Below are 17327 nucleotides of genomic sequence, written 5' to 3'. Positions count from 1 at the left end.
CCCACCATCCTAAGAGAAGCAAAAAATACACCAGCAACACCCCAGAAGCCTCTGAAGCTGCAGTTCAGAGCGCATGTGTGTGTGTCAGTCTTATAGCTTGGCCTTTAGTAATCTCCCCACCTTGAGCTCTGTTAAAGCTTCGTGCATAGGGATTAAAACGGTGCATTCTGGGACAGTCATGCATACCGGGTGCCCTTGTGCTGACTCAGCACTCTGTCCACGGTTCTTACAATCTTTCCAGGGAGCAGGCGGAAGGCAGCAGGGCTCTCCAACCACCCTGGGCTGCCTGTCGTCTGCTCTCCCTCCCTTAGCTCAGGTCTGTGGAGGCTTTGGGTGCAAAAGTGGCCCTGCAGAGCCTCCGTCAGTGTGGGACAGAGCCGTGTCCGTGGCCACCGGTCATTGTCCACGCAGTGGGAGCGCTTCCTGCTCAGGGCCTTTATCCACTCGTGTTCTGTGTCTTCCCCACAGTCTTGTTAATGATTTTGGCTCTACAGATGTGTGCGTCTCACTGTGGCGGACTTGTGCCCCACAAGATATCCTGTACTCCTCCGCATCACCCGCCAGCCCCACCCTCTGCTGGTTTCCGGTGTTGGTTTCAAATTGCACAACGCATTTTGATCCCACCTGTGTCCCCCATTGCCGGCCATGCATGGTGCTTCTCTGTGACTGTCATATCCTTGTCACCAGTAGCTGGGCTCAGCCAGATGTGCATGTCTGTCCACCATGCCAGGAACGTTTGGACCCTGGAGAGTCCGGGTCAAAGCAAGGCTGGAGATGAGTTTCACTGTTGTATCTTGTGGTTTGTGCAGACTTGGGCAGCCTGGCTCCTTCTCGGGGAGCCCTCCTAGGGGTTATGAGTGGATTCTTTTCCCGGGCCCACATGAAGCCAGGCAAGGACCAGTGGTCAGGAAGTGACAGCCTCGATACCCGGGCCAGGCAAGCATCTACTAACAGCCCAGAGAATCATCAAAGGCATCTGAAAAGCCTTGGTGTCTAGATTGCACCCTAGAGCAAGGAGTTACCTCTCTAGAGTGGGAACTCACACGTTAGGGGAATTCTTTCTCTTTTGGAACACGTGTAATGTCCCAGAGATGGATTATCTCATTTAACCCCCAAAACATATCTCACAGCTACATACAAAGATTTGTTCCATTTTACAGCTGAGCAAACTAAGGCTGGGAGAAGTTAAGTGGCAGCATTAGGAGGTGAGGTTGGGCTACAGAGTACCGTGTGTGGTCACTGCATCCTCTTCTGTTGTTGTAAGTAGCACCCACCGTGATGCTGGCCTTGGGAACCCAGATCCAAACAGCGGGGCTTTCGGGCTCCCCCAGCCTCCCTTGGACCTGCAGCCTCTGCCCCCAGACTCCTAGCGTTAGATGAGGCCAGCTTGGTCAGAAGTTCCCTGCCATTTCAGCTGATTTTTATTAAACGCAGCTTGTGGCTCTGGCTCAAGAATGCAGAAGCTGATTTAGATTATGCTTTGCATTGAGTTTATTAAGATAAAAAATATTTCCCGAGATAGTGAATCAGAAGTATTTCTGGTGCCGTTTGCTGCAAGTGGATGCAGGTTGACAGCGTGAACAGAATGTTCCCTCTGAGTCCAGCATGATGACCTAAGCGTGCTTGGCAGCCTTCCTCTGTGAGGGGCTGAACCCAGTTCCCCACCACAAGCCTCCACCCTCTGCTCCCACGGAGACCCTGGGCTCCGTGCCCTGCCTGGCTGCCTGGTCACCATGGCGAAGGCCTGGGAAACATCCTGAGGCTCAGTTTCTCTCACCTGCCAGAGCAGGGCTGCAATGCTTGGCTCCGCACTCTCCCCAAGGGGAGATGGGAGCAGACTTTGGAAATTAAGTAATAAATGTGGGGAGGGATTTGTGGACGTGTGGATGTGGCGTCTTGTCAAGCGGGTGGGTAATAAATGGGGTGTCTCCAAAGCTAATTTGCCTGAGAGTTGAGCCTTGCATTTACCAAATCACCCAATGTTTATTAAATGCCTGTGGAGTCCCCAACAACACATGGGGTGTCAGAAGACCACAGGAAAGGAAAAGGGAGAAAACAGGCTCATTTCCCAGGGACGTGTTGGTGGACCTTTCTCTCTCTCTCTCTCTCTCTCTCTCTCTCTCTCTCTCTCTCTCTCTCTTCTCTGCGGTTCACCTTCTAGCTTGAGTCTCAGGATCCAAGGCTCTGGGCTGTAGTTAAGAAGCTGGTTCCCGATGGTGACTCCAGTTACATCACAGTTGCTTCATGCTGATTTCCTTATTTCTGGGGCTAGTGTGTGTTGTTGCCTGCTGGAAGGACTCCCGAAGGGGCAAGGACACTTTGCAGTCCAGCACATGAGAGCACCCTACGGTTTCCGGGTCCAGAGGCCTAGGTCTGAGCCCTGGCTGTGCGGCTCTTTGGCCGTGGACTCACTGCCATCATCGTCTTGTGAACTTTGTGTGAAATGCAGCAGCCCTGGCATCTGCCTCAAGCTTCAGCAGGTTAATGTGTAGCTCAGTAGGCGCCTGGCACCTTGAAATGTTCAAAAGCAAACAAAAACTCCTTAACCATGACCATTGATTTCTGGGGCAAAGGGGGCAGTGGTGGCACTAGAAGGATATTAATATCTCAGTTTCCTGCGTCGTAAAAGGGAGCATTTTATTCGGATCCCAGACTTTCGTCTGGACCAACACTCCCTTGGGCCTGCCCCAGGCCCGCTGCTGTTCAGAAGCAGCCTCTCTGCCCAGCAGGTGCAGGGCCTGTGCTCTGGAACCAGACCGGAAGGTGGAAGGCAGAAGGGCCGCTGGGAGGGCGGCAGGGAAGGCCTGGGCTCAGTGTCCACGTGCTGCCTTTGCCTTTTATCAGCTCGGACCTCTGTAGGAGGTCCGGCCATCCTGAGGCTCAGTTTACTCATTCTTGCTGTGCCAAGGTGACTGAACCACGGCATCCTCTGCAGCATGTGTGTGGCCATCTCATGCGGACCGTGCTGGGTATGGGCCGGACCCATGAGGGCAGTGCGGGCTCAGCCCTGAGAGGCAGGTACGGTGTCCCCGGGGGAAGGTGACTGAGCCCAGAGCTGCAGGAGCCCTGGACTCCTGGAGACCCAGCAGGCAGCCTCCGGTGCATCCCTCCTGAATCAGAGCCCATTGAATGTGGTGGCTTTTGATCCCTGAAGCTGGACCCGATATGCTCCCCCTCTCAGGAGTGGTGGTGCCAGACGCCAGTTCCGTAACTCGAACTTGAAGCCAAAATGAGTTTTGGCAAACTTCCAGGCATCACCTGGCACTCAGGAGCATCTCAGTCCTCTCTGATGAGGCGGGTGGTGATGCTCACATGTATGACTTTTGATTTGCATAATTAAATGTGCCCATGTGAAGATGATGTGTGTAATCAGAGATCCCATCTAATCATGAACAACACATTCAGTTCTGAAACCACGCAGGATCAAAGATCCATGAAGAATACAAGATAAATCAACCCTGGCTATGAACTGGCTATGAAAATTCATTTGTTTTGCTTCATATTTCATGTTACAAGTTTTTGTTTTGTTTCTCAGGACAAGGGTCTCATGCTTAATAGACCAGGGTCTAGAACTCGAGATCCTCCTGACTCAGCCTCCTGAGTGCTGATGTTCCAGGTGTGTGCCACCACATCTGGCTCACAATTTAACAAACTACCACTTGCTGAATTTGGGTGTAGGATCAAATAACAACACTCTACGTCACTTAGGCATCAAAATGTCCTTCCTAAAACGTGGGAAGGCATCTCCACAGACTGGATACTAAACCGTAAGCGTGGTTTGTATTTACAATAACAAAGGGACGCCTCTTTCCTCACTGTCATTCACATATGGGAAATAGCTGGTTTTCATTAAAATATTTATGTTAAGTAATGGTTGTTATTTTGTTTTTAAATATTATTGTATTTTTTTTTTATTTTCTTTTTGGGGTTGTCGGTATCTTAAGTAGCACCCAGAAGTCCCGGGTTCAGGAAGTGAGAGCTTGTGTCCTGGAGCGTGGCCCCTGAGAGCCAGTGCTCTGTTCTGAGTCTTGCTGTCCCTCGCTGTCAGTGTGACACGGGTGACTTTCTCACCTTCTCTCGTGGCCGTTCTGTGCCAGCCATCCTCACCACCCTAGGCCATCAGCACTGGGGTCACTGTCACTTAGTGTTCAAGGTACAGTGGCACAGTCGTGGGGTGGGGTGAGTCATCTTCCACGCCACCTCCTACTTCCCAGCCCACGTGTCACCATGTGTGGACAAGTGCAGGGGTGATGCTTCTCCCGGTCCTCACACCAACCTTCAGAGGTGTCCAGGTTCCAGCACAGGATTCAGGCAGACCAGAGGCCCAGGTGCCAGACCCCGAGCTTGGAGCTCCAGGGACAGGGACTGTCCTGTGCACCCCACCAGTCAGCAGCAGTATTGGTACCAGTTCCCAGGTGAGGCCCTGGTGTCTGGCCAGCTGTGCTCACTCTAATCCCAGGACATAGGCTGAGATGGTCCCTAGTGGGGCTGGCAAGGCTGCTGCAGAAGCCGGTGCTGGCCCTGGGGAGAGGGGCAGCCGGCTGGGGCTGTGTGGTGGTGGCATCATCTTATTCCTATATAGGATGTCTTTGTGTCACTCAGGTGAAATGCTGTGCTGGTGAATCTGACCCTACCACATGTGCAGCTGCCCACAGCCACCAAGTGCCAGGCTTCCGCTTTGCCAGCAAAAAAGCTAAAGCGAAGCCTCTGTCCGTGGCCAGGCTCCTTGGCCTGGTAAGCACAGCAGTCTGGAAGCACTTTCCTCTCCAACTGCCCACAGGGCTCAACTGGAGCTTTGACAATGTCACAGAGATGGAGAGAGTGGGGCAGGAAAAGTGCTGGTCTCCAGGAGGAGCTGAGTGCCAGGTTGAGGCTGGACCAGAGTTCTTGTCCATCCATGAGCCCTGCACACCCTGGGCCGCCAGGTTTGGGGGAGCAGCTCCACTGCGCCCAGCCCCCCAGGGGGGGAATACCTGTTCCAAAGCAGCCTGGCAGAGCGGGAAGGATTTAGAGCCAGCGAGGTGTGGCCGTGGGCAGCTCACATGGTGTCTCTGCCTCAGGTGCCCTTCCTGTCAGGACTGTGGAGTGGTAAATGCCCAGTGAGGGTGCTGGGTTTGTGCCTGTCCAGTGTCACTGTGCTGGCAAGAGACCCCATCAGACCTCACATGGATACCAGGCTGAGCCCAGGCTGAAGGCCATGATGGACAGAAGTGTCCAGTTCCTCTGGGACCTCAAGACACTGTGGTTCATCTCGGATCCATGACTTCTTCACTGTGCTGAGGACCAAGGCTGCACAGCGTGGCTCCTAATCCCCACCGTGAGATGATGCAGGAAGGGGAGGGCAGGAAACTACAGCCTCTGGAGCACCGGCAAAGGTGGTGGCACAAAGTGACCACAGCAATGCCGATCAGCACGCTCCAGCGCTGTGCATCACCAAACACGGCTGAAGGGTTCCCCGGCTATCCCCAAGTAAATTCATTCCAGGCTTCCTGGGACTATTTTGCTAGGTGGAAAACAAACCCTGTCTATCAGAGGTATGGAGAGGTTAAGTTACTTGTCTAAGGTCCCAGAGGTCGTCAGGGGGAAGACCTAAGATTCAAACCTGGAAGATGCCAAGCTGGGCCACTGCAGGGCCCACTGATTTCTAGCAATGACACTGCAGAGGGCGAGTGGTGACCCACTGGGAAAGCACGACCAGGCTGTAAAGTATGCAGGCTCCATGAAGCCAGTGGCTAAGTATTTTTCCCGCATCCTCAGCATGCTGCAAGCATCAGGTCACATGTGCTTCTCTCCGTGAGTGAGGGCGCCCATGGCCCAGGTAGCAGTCAGTTAGCCACACCAGCAGGGTCTCAAGCTGCCTGGTGGGCACAGTTCCACACTGGCTTACGTGAGGTGAGAGTGTCCTTAGGACAACCTGGGGGTAACAGTCACGCTTAGTCTCTTCCCTGTGCGCACACGTGCTGAATGCTGCTCACGCACGCGGTACACTCCATGCAGCTTCCCAGACTCTGAGGGGACTTAGACTCAGTTTTTTTTGTAGAAAATTATAAATCATCTATTCTTAGCATTTACAAATGCCCCTTACAGGCATTCAGGTCATTAAATTATCCAGTGAATACAGCTCCAGAGTAGTTTATTTTCCAATAAAGCTGACAGCGGGCCATGCAGATTCCCATCCACACAGGCTTGGAAGACGCCATGGCTGGGTGCTGTGTCGGGCACCACTGCAGAGCCTTCTACATGGAGGTTTTGGGGACAAGAGCCTTCCTGCACTCTGCCTTGGGAGCTCAGGGTTCTGCAGGGAGTGTGGCTGCTGTCCAAGGCTGCTGGCCAAGCCGTCTCCAAGAGCAGGCAGCTACAGGACAGGCGTGCGGGCGGCACCAGGGAAAGCACTGTGCGTGTGAACAGCAGCCTGAGTTTTCTTTTTTAATATCGAACTTACCTTTGCACACATAAATTATCTTCCCTGTGACTGGATTCCACAAATACTATTTAAATGTTTTTTAACACAGTTTATTCAAGGGTAAAGTGAAGCAGAACTTATTTCATTAGGGGACTGTTTAATACCACAGTTCTCAGAAGCGACAGGCAAAGTGTGGGAACAGCCTGCTTCTGCTTACCTGAGACCCTGAGGTGGGCAAAACTGATCCACGAGAGTGGAAGTCGGCACTGTGGGTGATTGCAGGAGGGGCGGGAGGCAGGTCAGTAGCAGAATCTTGGACAAAGGACATGGGGTGTGGTTTGTGGATTGCCCGCAGGTTTCACTGCTCCTGGAATGGCACAATTGTATACTTTGCGTGGAATGGAATTAAATTAACTCATGTTAATTGCGGGGAAGGGGAGATGGAAGGTTGGTGATAGATGATGTGTGGAGCAGACATGAACACTAGAGTGTGTCATAGCGCAGGTGACCCGAGTGTTGTCATGGAAACTTCCCCGCCACTCTGCCTGTGCCCCACCTGCACAACCCCAATGTCACCCACGGGGAGTTGCAGGCAGCCTGCCCGGTCTCGTGCCTGGTGGAGGTTCTCACATTGCTCCTGGTTTTCCCAGTTTCTGGCGCTTTCCTACCAGAAGTGGATACACTTTAGGGAAAGAGCTTTGCAGAAAGTTAAGAATGGGGTTATTATTATGGGATGGAAAGTGTCAAAATGAATGTTAATTTTTTCTCTTCCTCAATGTATTGTTATTTGAAACAAGGCATGTGCGTTATTTTTTTAATCCAGAGGACAAAACCAAGTTTCATTCTTGGTTTAGAACCTGCATGGACTCCGGGGTTTACATGCGGATTAGGAGCAAAGCTCCTCCGCACAGTAGCCCAGGGTGACAGACAGTCTGGAGCTGTGGTTAAATGCTTTCCTCATGCCAGGGGAGCCCTGGGGACATCTGGAGGCTTGCGTGGACTCCGAAGCTGGGGTCCTGGCCCGACTCACCTGCCTCCTCCCCTCCCGCCACAGATTCTTACCTGACCCTCGATGAGCCCATGAATAACATCACCACGTCCCTGGGGCAGACAGCAGAGCTGCACTGCAGGGTCTCCGGGAATCCGCCTCCCTCCATCCGCTGGTTCAAAAACGATGCACCCGTGGTGCAGGAGCCCCGGAGGATCTCCTTCCGGGCCACCAGCTACGGCTCCCGGCTGCGCATCCGAAACCTGGACACCACTGACACCGGTTACTTCCAGTGCGTGGCCACGAATGGCAAGAAGGTGGTTTCCACCACCGGGGTCCTGTTCGTCAAGTTTGGTAAGCGCCTTCCTGGGTGGCACTGGGCCCCAGCCCAGTATGGTCAGAGGATTGGGATCCTGGGGATGAAGAGGGAGGAAATGGGTACTGCCTGAGAGGGGACAGGGAGCACACACTCCCAGGGGTTACAAGTGGGCCCGCTATGTGGTAAGTCATGCCTGTGGTCAGTGGCCATGAACGGGGTAGCCATCCCTAAGCGGGCAAGTAGGAGTCCATATTCACCCAGCCTCGGCCCTGGCCCTGGTCATCATGTCCTGAGCCCTCTGCTCCTGCCCAGGGGAGGCAGGGACACCGGCAGCCCGCCAGACCTTCTACCCACAGCCCCAAGACAGACACCCTGCTGCCAGCCTCTTCCTCGAAGCTCCCTGTGGAGCCCAAGGGTGCTCTCTGGTAGACCCTGAACTGGGGGCCGTGACTGATCCCACATTCTCTTCAGTCTGCTGTGGGTCACTGAAGGGCATCAGAGAGAAACTTGAATAAAGCAGTAAACTCCAGCAAAATAAATATCACCACTGGGTGGCCAAGACCTTGACTTGTGGTGGTCTGAGTAGACCCTGGACCCCGCAACTCACCCTGACGGCTTCTTTTCTTTTCTTTCCTCTCTCCAGGCCCTCCTCCCACCGCAAGCCCGGGATCCTCGTAAGTACTGCCGAGCTCCGAGCTCCTCTTTTGGTGTCCACATTGCTTCTCTGCAGGTTCCAGGGGAGAGACAGAGCTGTCCTGTGCTTGGGCCTAAACACTACGTTGTGATCACTTGCTAGATCGGTCTCTGGCAGGAACATTCCCAGGAGACCGGCAGAGGCATAACCTCCAGCGCAGTAATGTCGCATCAGAATGATCAGTGCGGAATTCTTCTTGCTTTACTGTTTTAGAGTAAATTGAACATTGAGTGGCAACAGTGACTTTCGTCAAATCCAACCAGGAAAAGATGGTGTGCGGGGAGAAATGTTTGCTTTCAGCAGTAAGATCTGTTTTCTACCCTGCAAGCATTCCTGATGCTTCAAGTTATTGAACAGGGCTGCAACTGGGTACTTGCTCGAAGAATTCAGGACAGGAATTCTAGCTCGGAGGGAAGGAGAGCCCAGGGCTCAGGCTGGGGTCCCCAGGCAGCCGGGGTGATCCGAGGCCCTTGCTAAGGCAGTCTCAAGATTGAGTTTCTTTAAATGACACTATTGTTGATGCGTTTATTATTCTGGCTAAGGGAATCTCATCTTTCACTCTAAAAGTATCCACTTGGGGCATTTTTTCTTTATGTATATTTTTATTTGGGGAGAAAGACCCATTTATTCAACCCCGTGCTCTGCAGGGAAATATCCTCTGTGTTCTGCAGACTTGAGCAGCAGAATTGCTTGGGTTGGGTGCCTGGGACCTGGGCCACACCCATGGCGAATGTGACAGCCCCTTCCCTGGCTCTCATCCCCTCTGAGCCCCAGAGTAACACAGTCTCATTAATAAAACAGGTAATGGGTAAAAGTAAACCCTGGCTCTCAGCCACACCTTCTGCTCTCTCATCAGCCCAATAAATGGGGGTGTCTCACGTGCCCCAGTGCTGACTGCCTTCCACTTGGCTCGGGAACAGATAGGGACTTTGGTCCCTCCACCTTACATTCCTTGAAGCTAGTTTTTTTTAATGGCCTCACCATTGGTTGTACTTGGAATCCTTTTGAAGTCTTACTTAAACAAAGATTAAAAACTTTTGTTCCTTGTTGCAGAAATGCTTCCAGCCCGGCACCTTGTTTGTTCCTATTAATCTGAGTTTCGCATGTGACTGGGAGTCTGGTGGCGGGTTGATGACGCAGCTCACTAATCTGCCGGCACGATTAAGCCTGGGGCTGTGGACTCTCCGCCTGCATGGGAGCAGTCATTTCCTTACAATACGTTCTCAGCGCTTCGTGTGCCTAGCGCTTGAAATGTCTGTCCACTGCTCAGTCCGATGACGCCTCTCCACGGCTCTAGCAGCTTTTCATGTGCAGCAGCTCCGTGAGCTGAGTCACACCCAGGGACAGGGTGTGAGTGCCCTTAAAGACACCCAGCTACAACCAAGCCTGTCAGTGTCGGCGCCTCTCCAGCGGCCTCAGCTGCAGCTGCCCTGTTTGTCTGCAGCGATGCAGAGGAAACTGTAGTCTAAATTAGAAATCCCAGCATGCTTCCGTTCAGACTGTCTTTGTTGGCATCTTGAGGCTCTTGACTTCTTTGCCTTGGAAATTGGTGAAGGCCCCTGCCTGTCTCCTCTCTCGCCCGTACCACTTACTGGTCTCTGAGAGTCCCTGGGTCCCTGAGTTTGAATCCTGGACTGAACCCTGGTCCCGTCCCAGTCCTCAAGGCCTCTGGACAGCCAAACCTTGAACCCCTGCATGGTGCCAGGGTTGAGGGGGAGAAGTCACCCCCTTGAAGGCCTTTCTTTCCACTGTCCACGCCCTTTACCAAAATAAGATTGAAGTGTGACAGTGAACTGCTGCTTACTTGAGCAGCTTAGGGTCACCGTCAAAATAAAATGCAAGGAACGTGCGAGGCAGCGTCCCAATGCTGAGAGATCCAAACGAGAAGCATTAGGAGGGCTGTGAAAGGTGCCGACAGAGCGTAGCCCAGTAAGGCTCCTGTCACGGCCTGCAAGCGGGCACATCAGAAGGTAGTCCGGTGACAGGAGCCGACTTGAGATTTCTGGGCACTTCTGTTCTGAGTCCGGCTGTGTTCTGTGTTCCCTGCTGAGCCCAGGTCCACCCTGCCCAGTCAGGGCCCGGGGCACAGAGCGGGCGGGAGCTGCGTGTCAGCACCCAAGCGCTTGCAAGGTGTAAGTCAAGGTAGAGAAACGGTAAAGGGAGATATGCCCCATCCTCCCTCGCCGACACGAGTGCCCTCATACACTAAGTTAAAAGATGATATAAAGTTACAGGTCTCTGTGATTGAAAGCCAAAAGCATATTTTAAAAATGACAGCTTTAATCATCATTCTGCATATTTGGATGCTCTGTTCACGGGCTGCAGCTCTTACATATGATTTATAGATTGGAATATGTTAGTTCGACAAGAACATTTTGCCTTTTTTCTAACTAAAGGGTACCGTGTTACTGTACACAAGTGTGTACACAGCAGTACTCTGTGGATACAGAGTTCAACTTTCCGAGCCCTGGTCCTTCTTACTTTTTAAAATTGTCCCCCTGAGCAATAGCAACTGTGTCAGTAAAACCCCTACGTGGCCCCTACACTTGCCGGTGACCTAAGCGTTTTATATCCCACGGTCAAACCCAGGCATTCGGTATCACGTGATGAATGATCCTCGTTACGGAACATAGTGCAAAGTGTTATTTCACTGTGTAAATAGGTCTGACACTCACACATGCTCCTGTGTGTGTACTCCCTGAGAGCACACTTTGGTCCCCTGTCCATGGGGTGTGTTCTGAGGAGTGTGTCATTCAGCAGCTTTTTGCCGAGTAGACTTCTTGGGGTGAATTTACACAAATCCGCACAGTGCAGTTGAATCGCTCTGTGTGGCCTCTCCAGGCGATCGGAGCACGCGAAAGATAAGAGACACCAGCAGGTGACACGGCAGTATTTACAGTAAGCTTTGCTTACAAGACGGAGTGCACTGCAAAGAAAATGCATCTTGGGAGTGGTGGTGCACACCTGTATCCCAGCACTTGGGAGGCTGAGGCAGGAGGATTGCCATGAGTTTGAGGCCACTCTCTGGGCTACAGAGTGAGTTCAAGACCCGCCTGAACTACAGAGCAAAACCCTGTCTCAAAAAGAAAAAGATAAAAAAGGAAGAATGGAAGAAAGAAAGTGCACGAACTAGTAACAAATGGCTCATGTATTGCGCATATTGTTGCTGGTGCCGTACTTTCACAGGAGCATCGATACCGTGTGTCTGCACACCAGCTCTGCTACGAGCATGCACCCCGCTGCCCTGGGACTCACTGTCACCTACGCAGCCCTTTCAGTGTGCTAGGACTCTGCGGGAATCGTTTAACCCGTGAGTTTTGTAGGGCTGCTTACGGCTGCGTGGCTAGAACAATGGAAGTTAGGCGTCTCACAGTTCTCAGGCCTGGAAACCCGTGATTGTGACCGAGACCGAGATGCTGGCCGGGTTGGTTCCTGCTGAGGTGTCGGGGAAGGATTTCTGTCTTCTCCCAGAGGTTCACAGCGTTCTCTGCTGGCCTGGGGAGGCATCATTCCCGTCTTGGCCTTGCTGGTCACAAAGCTCTCTCCGCATGTGTGCGTCTCTAAACAGCCCAGGTGGCTTTCAGCTAGAGTGAGGTTTCGCATTCGTTGTCCTGCGCCTGGATGCGCAGTTGCCCGACACCATCAGTGCTGCTGAGAGGACTGCGCTTCACCTTCGAACTGCCTGGGCCCCTTTGAGACCAGCTGGTCACATATGCATTTGTTTCGAGATGGTTGAATCTATTCCTATAGCTTCCCTTAGATTTTCCATCCACACATAAATGCTGGTTTCTTCTTTCTTTTCTCTCTAGCTGGCATCTGCTTCCTTTCCTCACTTTGTTGCCTGGCTGGACCATGAGGACAGCCACTCTTCCCTGGACCTAGCGTGGAGAGAATGTCCAGCCTCTCACCGAGTGTGATGTTAGCTGTGGGTTTACATAGGCGTCTGTTATCAGGTTGAGAAAAAATTCCCTTCCAGTCCTACTGTGTCAGGCTTTTTTTTTTTTAATTTTATAAGTGTGTTAGTTTTGTCAAACACTTATTCTGTGTCCACCCAGATGACCATGAGGTTTGGTTAGTCCTTGACTTGTTCATGTATGTTAAGTCAAGATGACATTCCCAATGGCCATTTTGTTTGCATTACCTGTTTTTACTAGTATTTTGCTGAGAATATTTGTGTTTATCAGTGATATTGATCTGTCATTTTCTTATGACATGATCCTTCTGTCCCAGTAGCAGGGTTATTCTGAATTCTTTGAATGTGTTGGAAAGTATTTCCTTGTCTCCAATTTTGTAAGAAGAATTTTGAAGGAAATCTGTGGGAAGTTTTAAAATTACCAGCTCCATATCTTTTTGTAGGTCTGTTCACATCTCCCGTTTCTTTTGTCAGTGATGGAGTCTGTGTCTTTCTAGGAGTCACTCCATTCCATTTGAGTTCTCCAAGTTGTTGGTCGTATCTCCTTACCATCCTTTAACTTCTAGAACATTAATAGTCACAACCCTTCTTTCATTCTGGATTTCAGTAACTTATGTCTTTTTTTTCTTGGTCAACCTAGCTAGTCCAGCTTAAAGTTTACCAACTTCGTGGGTTTTTTTGAGAAACTAACTTGTTGAAAACTGACCCTTTAAATGGTGTAATAGGGGAACTGGAAAACAGACTGCATCTTTTCCGATGTTGCTTGGTGAATCACTTGGATGAAACCCGAAGAGTCTGTGTCCTCCGCTGTTTCCTGCTGCAGAAGTCTCTGCGACAGTTGGACAGAGATTTCCTAAACCAGGAAGTGCCCCTCTTTGCCAAGCAGTTCCCCAAATGTCCCGGGCGTGCCTTCAGCGGCTGGAGTTTACGAGTCTGCCTTTGCGCTCACATCCTGCTGGTGCAGGGTCTCGGAGACAGCCAGAGGGGAGGGATTAGAGCTGTCGTTCCGGGCGTGTGCAGACCCCATCTGTCCCAGGAGTCTGTCAGGGCTTCAAAGCCTCAATGGCCATCTCATTCCTTAGATCTTCCTCTCGGCTTCTGAGCTTCTTGGCCAGGATCTTGTTTCCCTGATCCTCATTGCCACCTCAGGCAAATAGGACTTTTTTTTTCCCCCCAACAAATATCCTGGGACTGTAGCTTTTCCCACTGTGAAGTTCCAAGTTTAACCAAAAGCAAGCTGGGAATGGGGCGATTCCAAGAAGCTGTTAGACAGGTACCATCATGCGATCTTAGGAAGGGCTTGGAGGTGCTCCAGACCCTGCCTGCCTCTTCTTGTGACTGCGAGGTGCAGGATCCAAGGCTCTGCACAGCCTGGGAGCCAGCCAGGGCTACGTCGAGTCTGAATGCCACAAAGCTTGGTTCCTGACAAGTTTTAGTGTTTTGTTTCTCTCAGTCATCTGATATGAGAAATCCTAAGATAGAGCTAGGCATATAGTTAGCACTAACTGAGTGTAGGCTTTATTTTTTTCTTTTATTCATCCTCATGGACTCAGTCTATTAAGAGAACAGGCTGAAAACAGTATGCACAAGGATGTTGAGGAGATTAAATGAAAAAAGATGATGTATATAGAGTAGATGCCAATGTCCCTGGCATGTTATTAGGAGCTTAGTAATGTTGATTGACATCTCCATCACTACCCATCACCACCACCACCATGATCATCATCATGACCATGATCACCACCACCACCATCACCACCACCATCTGCACCACCACCTTCACCACCACCATCACCACCATGATCATCACCACCATGACCAATACCACATCTCCACCACTACCACTATCTCCACCGCCACAGTCATCATCACCACCATCATCACTGCCCCCTGACCATCTCCACCACCATGATCATCACCATCATCATCAACATCATCACTGTGGCTATCTGAACACAGAGGTCATGTCTTCTTTCCAGAAGAATGGCCATCTGCTGGACCGTTTAACCTCCTGGGAACTGCAAGCAGAGACCCTAAAACCTTTATTTCCTCTCTGACATTGACTTTTGATTAAAGGCCTTTCCAACAGAAAAGGTGACTGAATCTTGATGACTTCTTTCCCTCTTCTATCTGCTTCCAAGTCTCAGCCATGCTGCTGAAATGCAGCTGGGTGCTGGCTCAACCCAGGAAGTGATTCTACAACTTTGCACAGAAGATAAACTCAAGGATAACTTTCAACGAGCTCCTTACCCTGTTCTGGGACAGCGCATCTTGGAGAGCAGAGATCAGGAAGTCTCCCAGCGGCAGTGGGGCCAGGCCACAGAAGCCACACTCCGGGGAGGCAGCTGGCCGCTGTGCTTCTCTGAAACAGCCTTAGCCTCCATGAACTGCAGAGCAGGGGCAGTGGTGGGAAGGTGGGGAGATTAGATAAGCAGGCCTTCCTGATCCCGGGGGACAGCCGGGTGGCCAGAGGGTTGGGAAGCCAAGCCCAGTGCCCTGATGTGGTCATCACTCAGCAAGGCCCGGTGTCTGAACAGGGTGTGGAAAGCTTCTGATTACAAGGACACTTGTGAAAACTGGCCGGCAGCGTGCATCCCGAGGGAGAAGGGGAAGATAAGTCCTCAAGTCCCAGAGTGCTTCCTGAGACCTTGTCTCTGGGCGGCGGCCCTCCGGGTGCGTGACTGAGCTGTGATGGCACGCTGGGCACAGTAGGTCCTCAGCATGCCTGTGCTCCACTGACCAGGTGGAGCCTGTCCGAAAGCTTTCCTCCACGTTTGACGAGGTATCATTCATGTGCTCAGCACATCTTCATCCAGTTCTTTCTGCATTTTGGGTCTCTGGTTAGGCTGTCTTGCATCACAGGATTCGGTGTCAGGCAGCAAAACTGATCTAACTTTGCTTCCCCTGCCACGTCACTGGTGCTTTCCGTTCCTGTGCCTGTGAGCTTGACATCAGTTTGCAGAGCCAGTGACAGGGAGAAATGGAGAAAGCCTCTGCCCCAGCCTGGCTGTAGAGGAAGAGAAGCCCCTAGAGGATTGAGTGTGAGCAGGAGCAGAGCTTCCCACACCGCCCCCCCCCCCTCGGTCGCCAGAGGTGGAAAGATGCCCTGCCAAAGAGGCATCTACCTCAGGGTGGGGCCCGGGCCTCTGCATTTCTACTCTGCTTCCCGAGGGTGCTGGTGCTGCTCAAGCACATTGGGAAGCTGGGTTCAGCAGAGCAGGGCTCCCCTGGTTGCTTTCCCTGTGCTGTCAGTCACTCTGGGCACGGTGGCCCTCTGAGTGTCTGTAACATGCTCAGAGGGTCGTGCTCTGAGGGTCTTTTTCTCCATCCAGAGGTGTTCGTAGACCTCTTTTACCCACCCTGAGCATCCATCTTGCCCCTCCCAAACACGATCTTGTCCAGTTAGATCTGCCAGTGAGGAGGTTTTGTGGAGAACCCCTCTCCATGGGGTCCCCCCCTCAAAGGGGTGATTGCCACTTGCATGGCTGCTGGGGCAGGCCCCGGTGTGCCGTGTTAAATCCAGGCATTTTCTTCCCTCTTCTTCCTAGCCCCTACCTAGGAGCTGAGCACCTGTGGTCCCCAGGTGAGCACCAGGATGGGGCAGGAGGCCATGGGGTGTGGGTGGAGATAGCCTCCTGGCCGCTGACCCCTCGACCCTGATGCTGAATGAGAGGTTCTGGGGGCCGCTGGGAAAACAGGTACACTGGCTGACGTGTGTGATTGTGAAATTGGGCTCACTGTGATGCTTCTCACCTGCACCCTTCCAGGGCTTTCTAACGGGGGCCCCCACATCCCATGAGCACAGCCACGCCGTGTGAGGGGCACACCTGATGGTGGGGAAGAGTAGTCTAGTGTCACAACCAGCTCTTCTGTGAGTGGCACCAGCAACCTTGGTGGGGGGTGGGGTGGGCAGTGCTGTGATTTGGAGCTGGATGCCCCCCAAAGGCTCATGGGGAGACACTGGTCTTACTGTGAAGAAGTTGGGTGTGGGCTGTGGCCTTGGAAGGGACCTGCTCCTCCTCTATCTCTGTTTCCCTGCTGCTGTGAGGCCGCGGCTCCCTTGTGCACTGCATGGCCTCTGCCGCCACAGGCCTAAGCCATGGGGCCAAGGAGGCTGACACTGAAACCTTGAGCTAGAATAAACCTTTCTTTGTAGGTTGATTGATGCAGGCATTTTGCCATGGCAATAAGAAGCTGACTAATAGGGCAGGAAGAGTTTCCTGCATCATCTTATTTTCTTAAGGCCTAGACCTATGAACTGAATTCACAAAAGACAGGTCAATGGGGAAATGTACATATTGTATTTGATGTAAGTATTTTTACATAACAAAGGGGGCTTCCTGGAAGAAGTGAAAACCTAAGGTTAGACTTGGGGGGTTTATATACTGTTTTAACAGAGAATGATAAACTGTGTGACAACAAAAAGATGCAAGGATTTTGGCTGGGATACTGGGGCAGGGTTACTGAATTGTGGAGAAGTAAGTAGGAAAAACATGAAGATAACTAAGGAAACTTAAGGGCTATTTTAGTGATAGTCATCAGAATTTCCACAGCACTGACTCCATCTCTGTTGGTGAGAACATTGCTGACAAAGGAAGGCACCCAATCTGAGCCCACGCAGCGCCTCCCAGCACAGAGTTCAGCCCCTCTTCTCCCATCATGGGAGGCCGCCAGGGGATGCAGTCTTGCAGGAGCTGCATCTGCTCTTTGTGGTCCTTGTCCTTTTCCTGAGATGGTCTCACCATGTAGCTCAGGCTGGCCTTGAACTCATGATCCTCCCCAGTGTGGGGGTGATAGGTGGGCACCACCACGCCTGGCTCGCCTCAGTGCTGGATGCTGAAAGCACCCATGGCACTAAACAGTTCATCCTCTCGGAGAAATTTCTTTCAGGCAGGGGTGTAGCCTGGGCGCAGTGGGAGATGGACATGAAACGCAGGAAACTCATATGCCAGTGGAAGCCTAGACTGGGCCTAGACAGACTGCACCTGGATTGGGTGGACAGGGTGCCCA

General features: G+C 52.0%; 1 protein-coding gene across 1 annotated transcript in view; it reads left to right on the top strand.

The window, feature by feature from the left end:
• Ror1 (receptor tyrosine kinase like orphan receptor 1) overlaps positions 1–17327 on the top strand; it is a 279640-nt gene that overhangs the window by 179719 nt on the left and 82594 nt on the right. Inside the window, exons 3-4 of the mRNA XM_013143073.3 lie at positions 7458–7745; positions 8354–8384. Coding sequence (XP_012998527.1) covers positions 7458–7745; positions 8354–8384 — 319 coding nt within the window. The remainder of the gene's footprint in view (positions 1–7457; positions 7746–8353; positions 8385–17327) is intronic.

Source organism: Cavia porcellus, unplaced genomic scaffold, assembly GCF_034190915.1.
Source record: "Cavia porcellus strain 051 isolate PalLab524CR breed Dunkin Hartley unplaced genomic scaffold, mCavPor4.1 scaffold_1, whole genome shotgun sequence".
Lineage (NCBI taxonomy): Eukaryota > Metazoa > Chordata > Mammalia > Rodentia > Caviidae > Cavia > Cavia porcellus.
The sequence above is the reverse complement of the archived record's forward strand: the minus strand, read 5'-3'. Positions and strand labels throughout refer to the sequence as shown.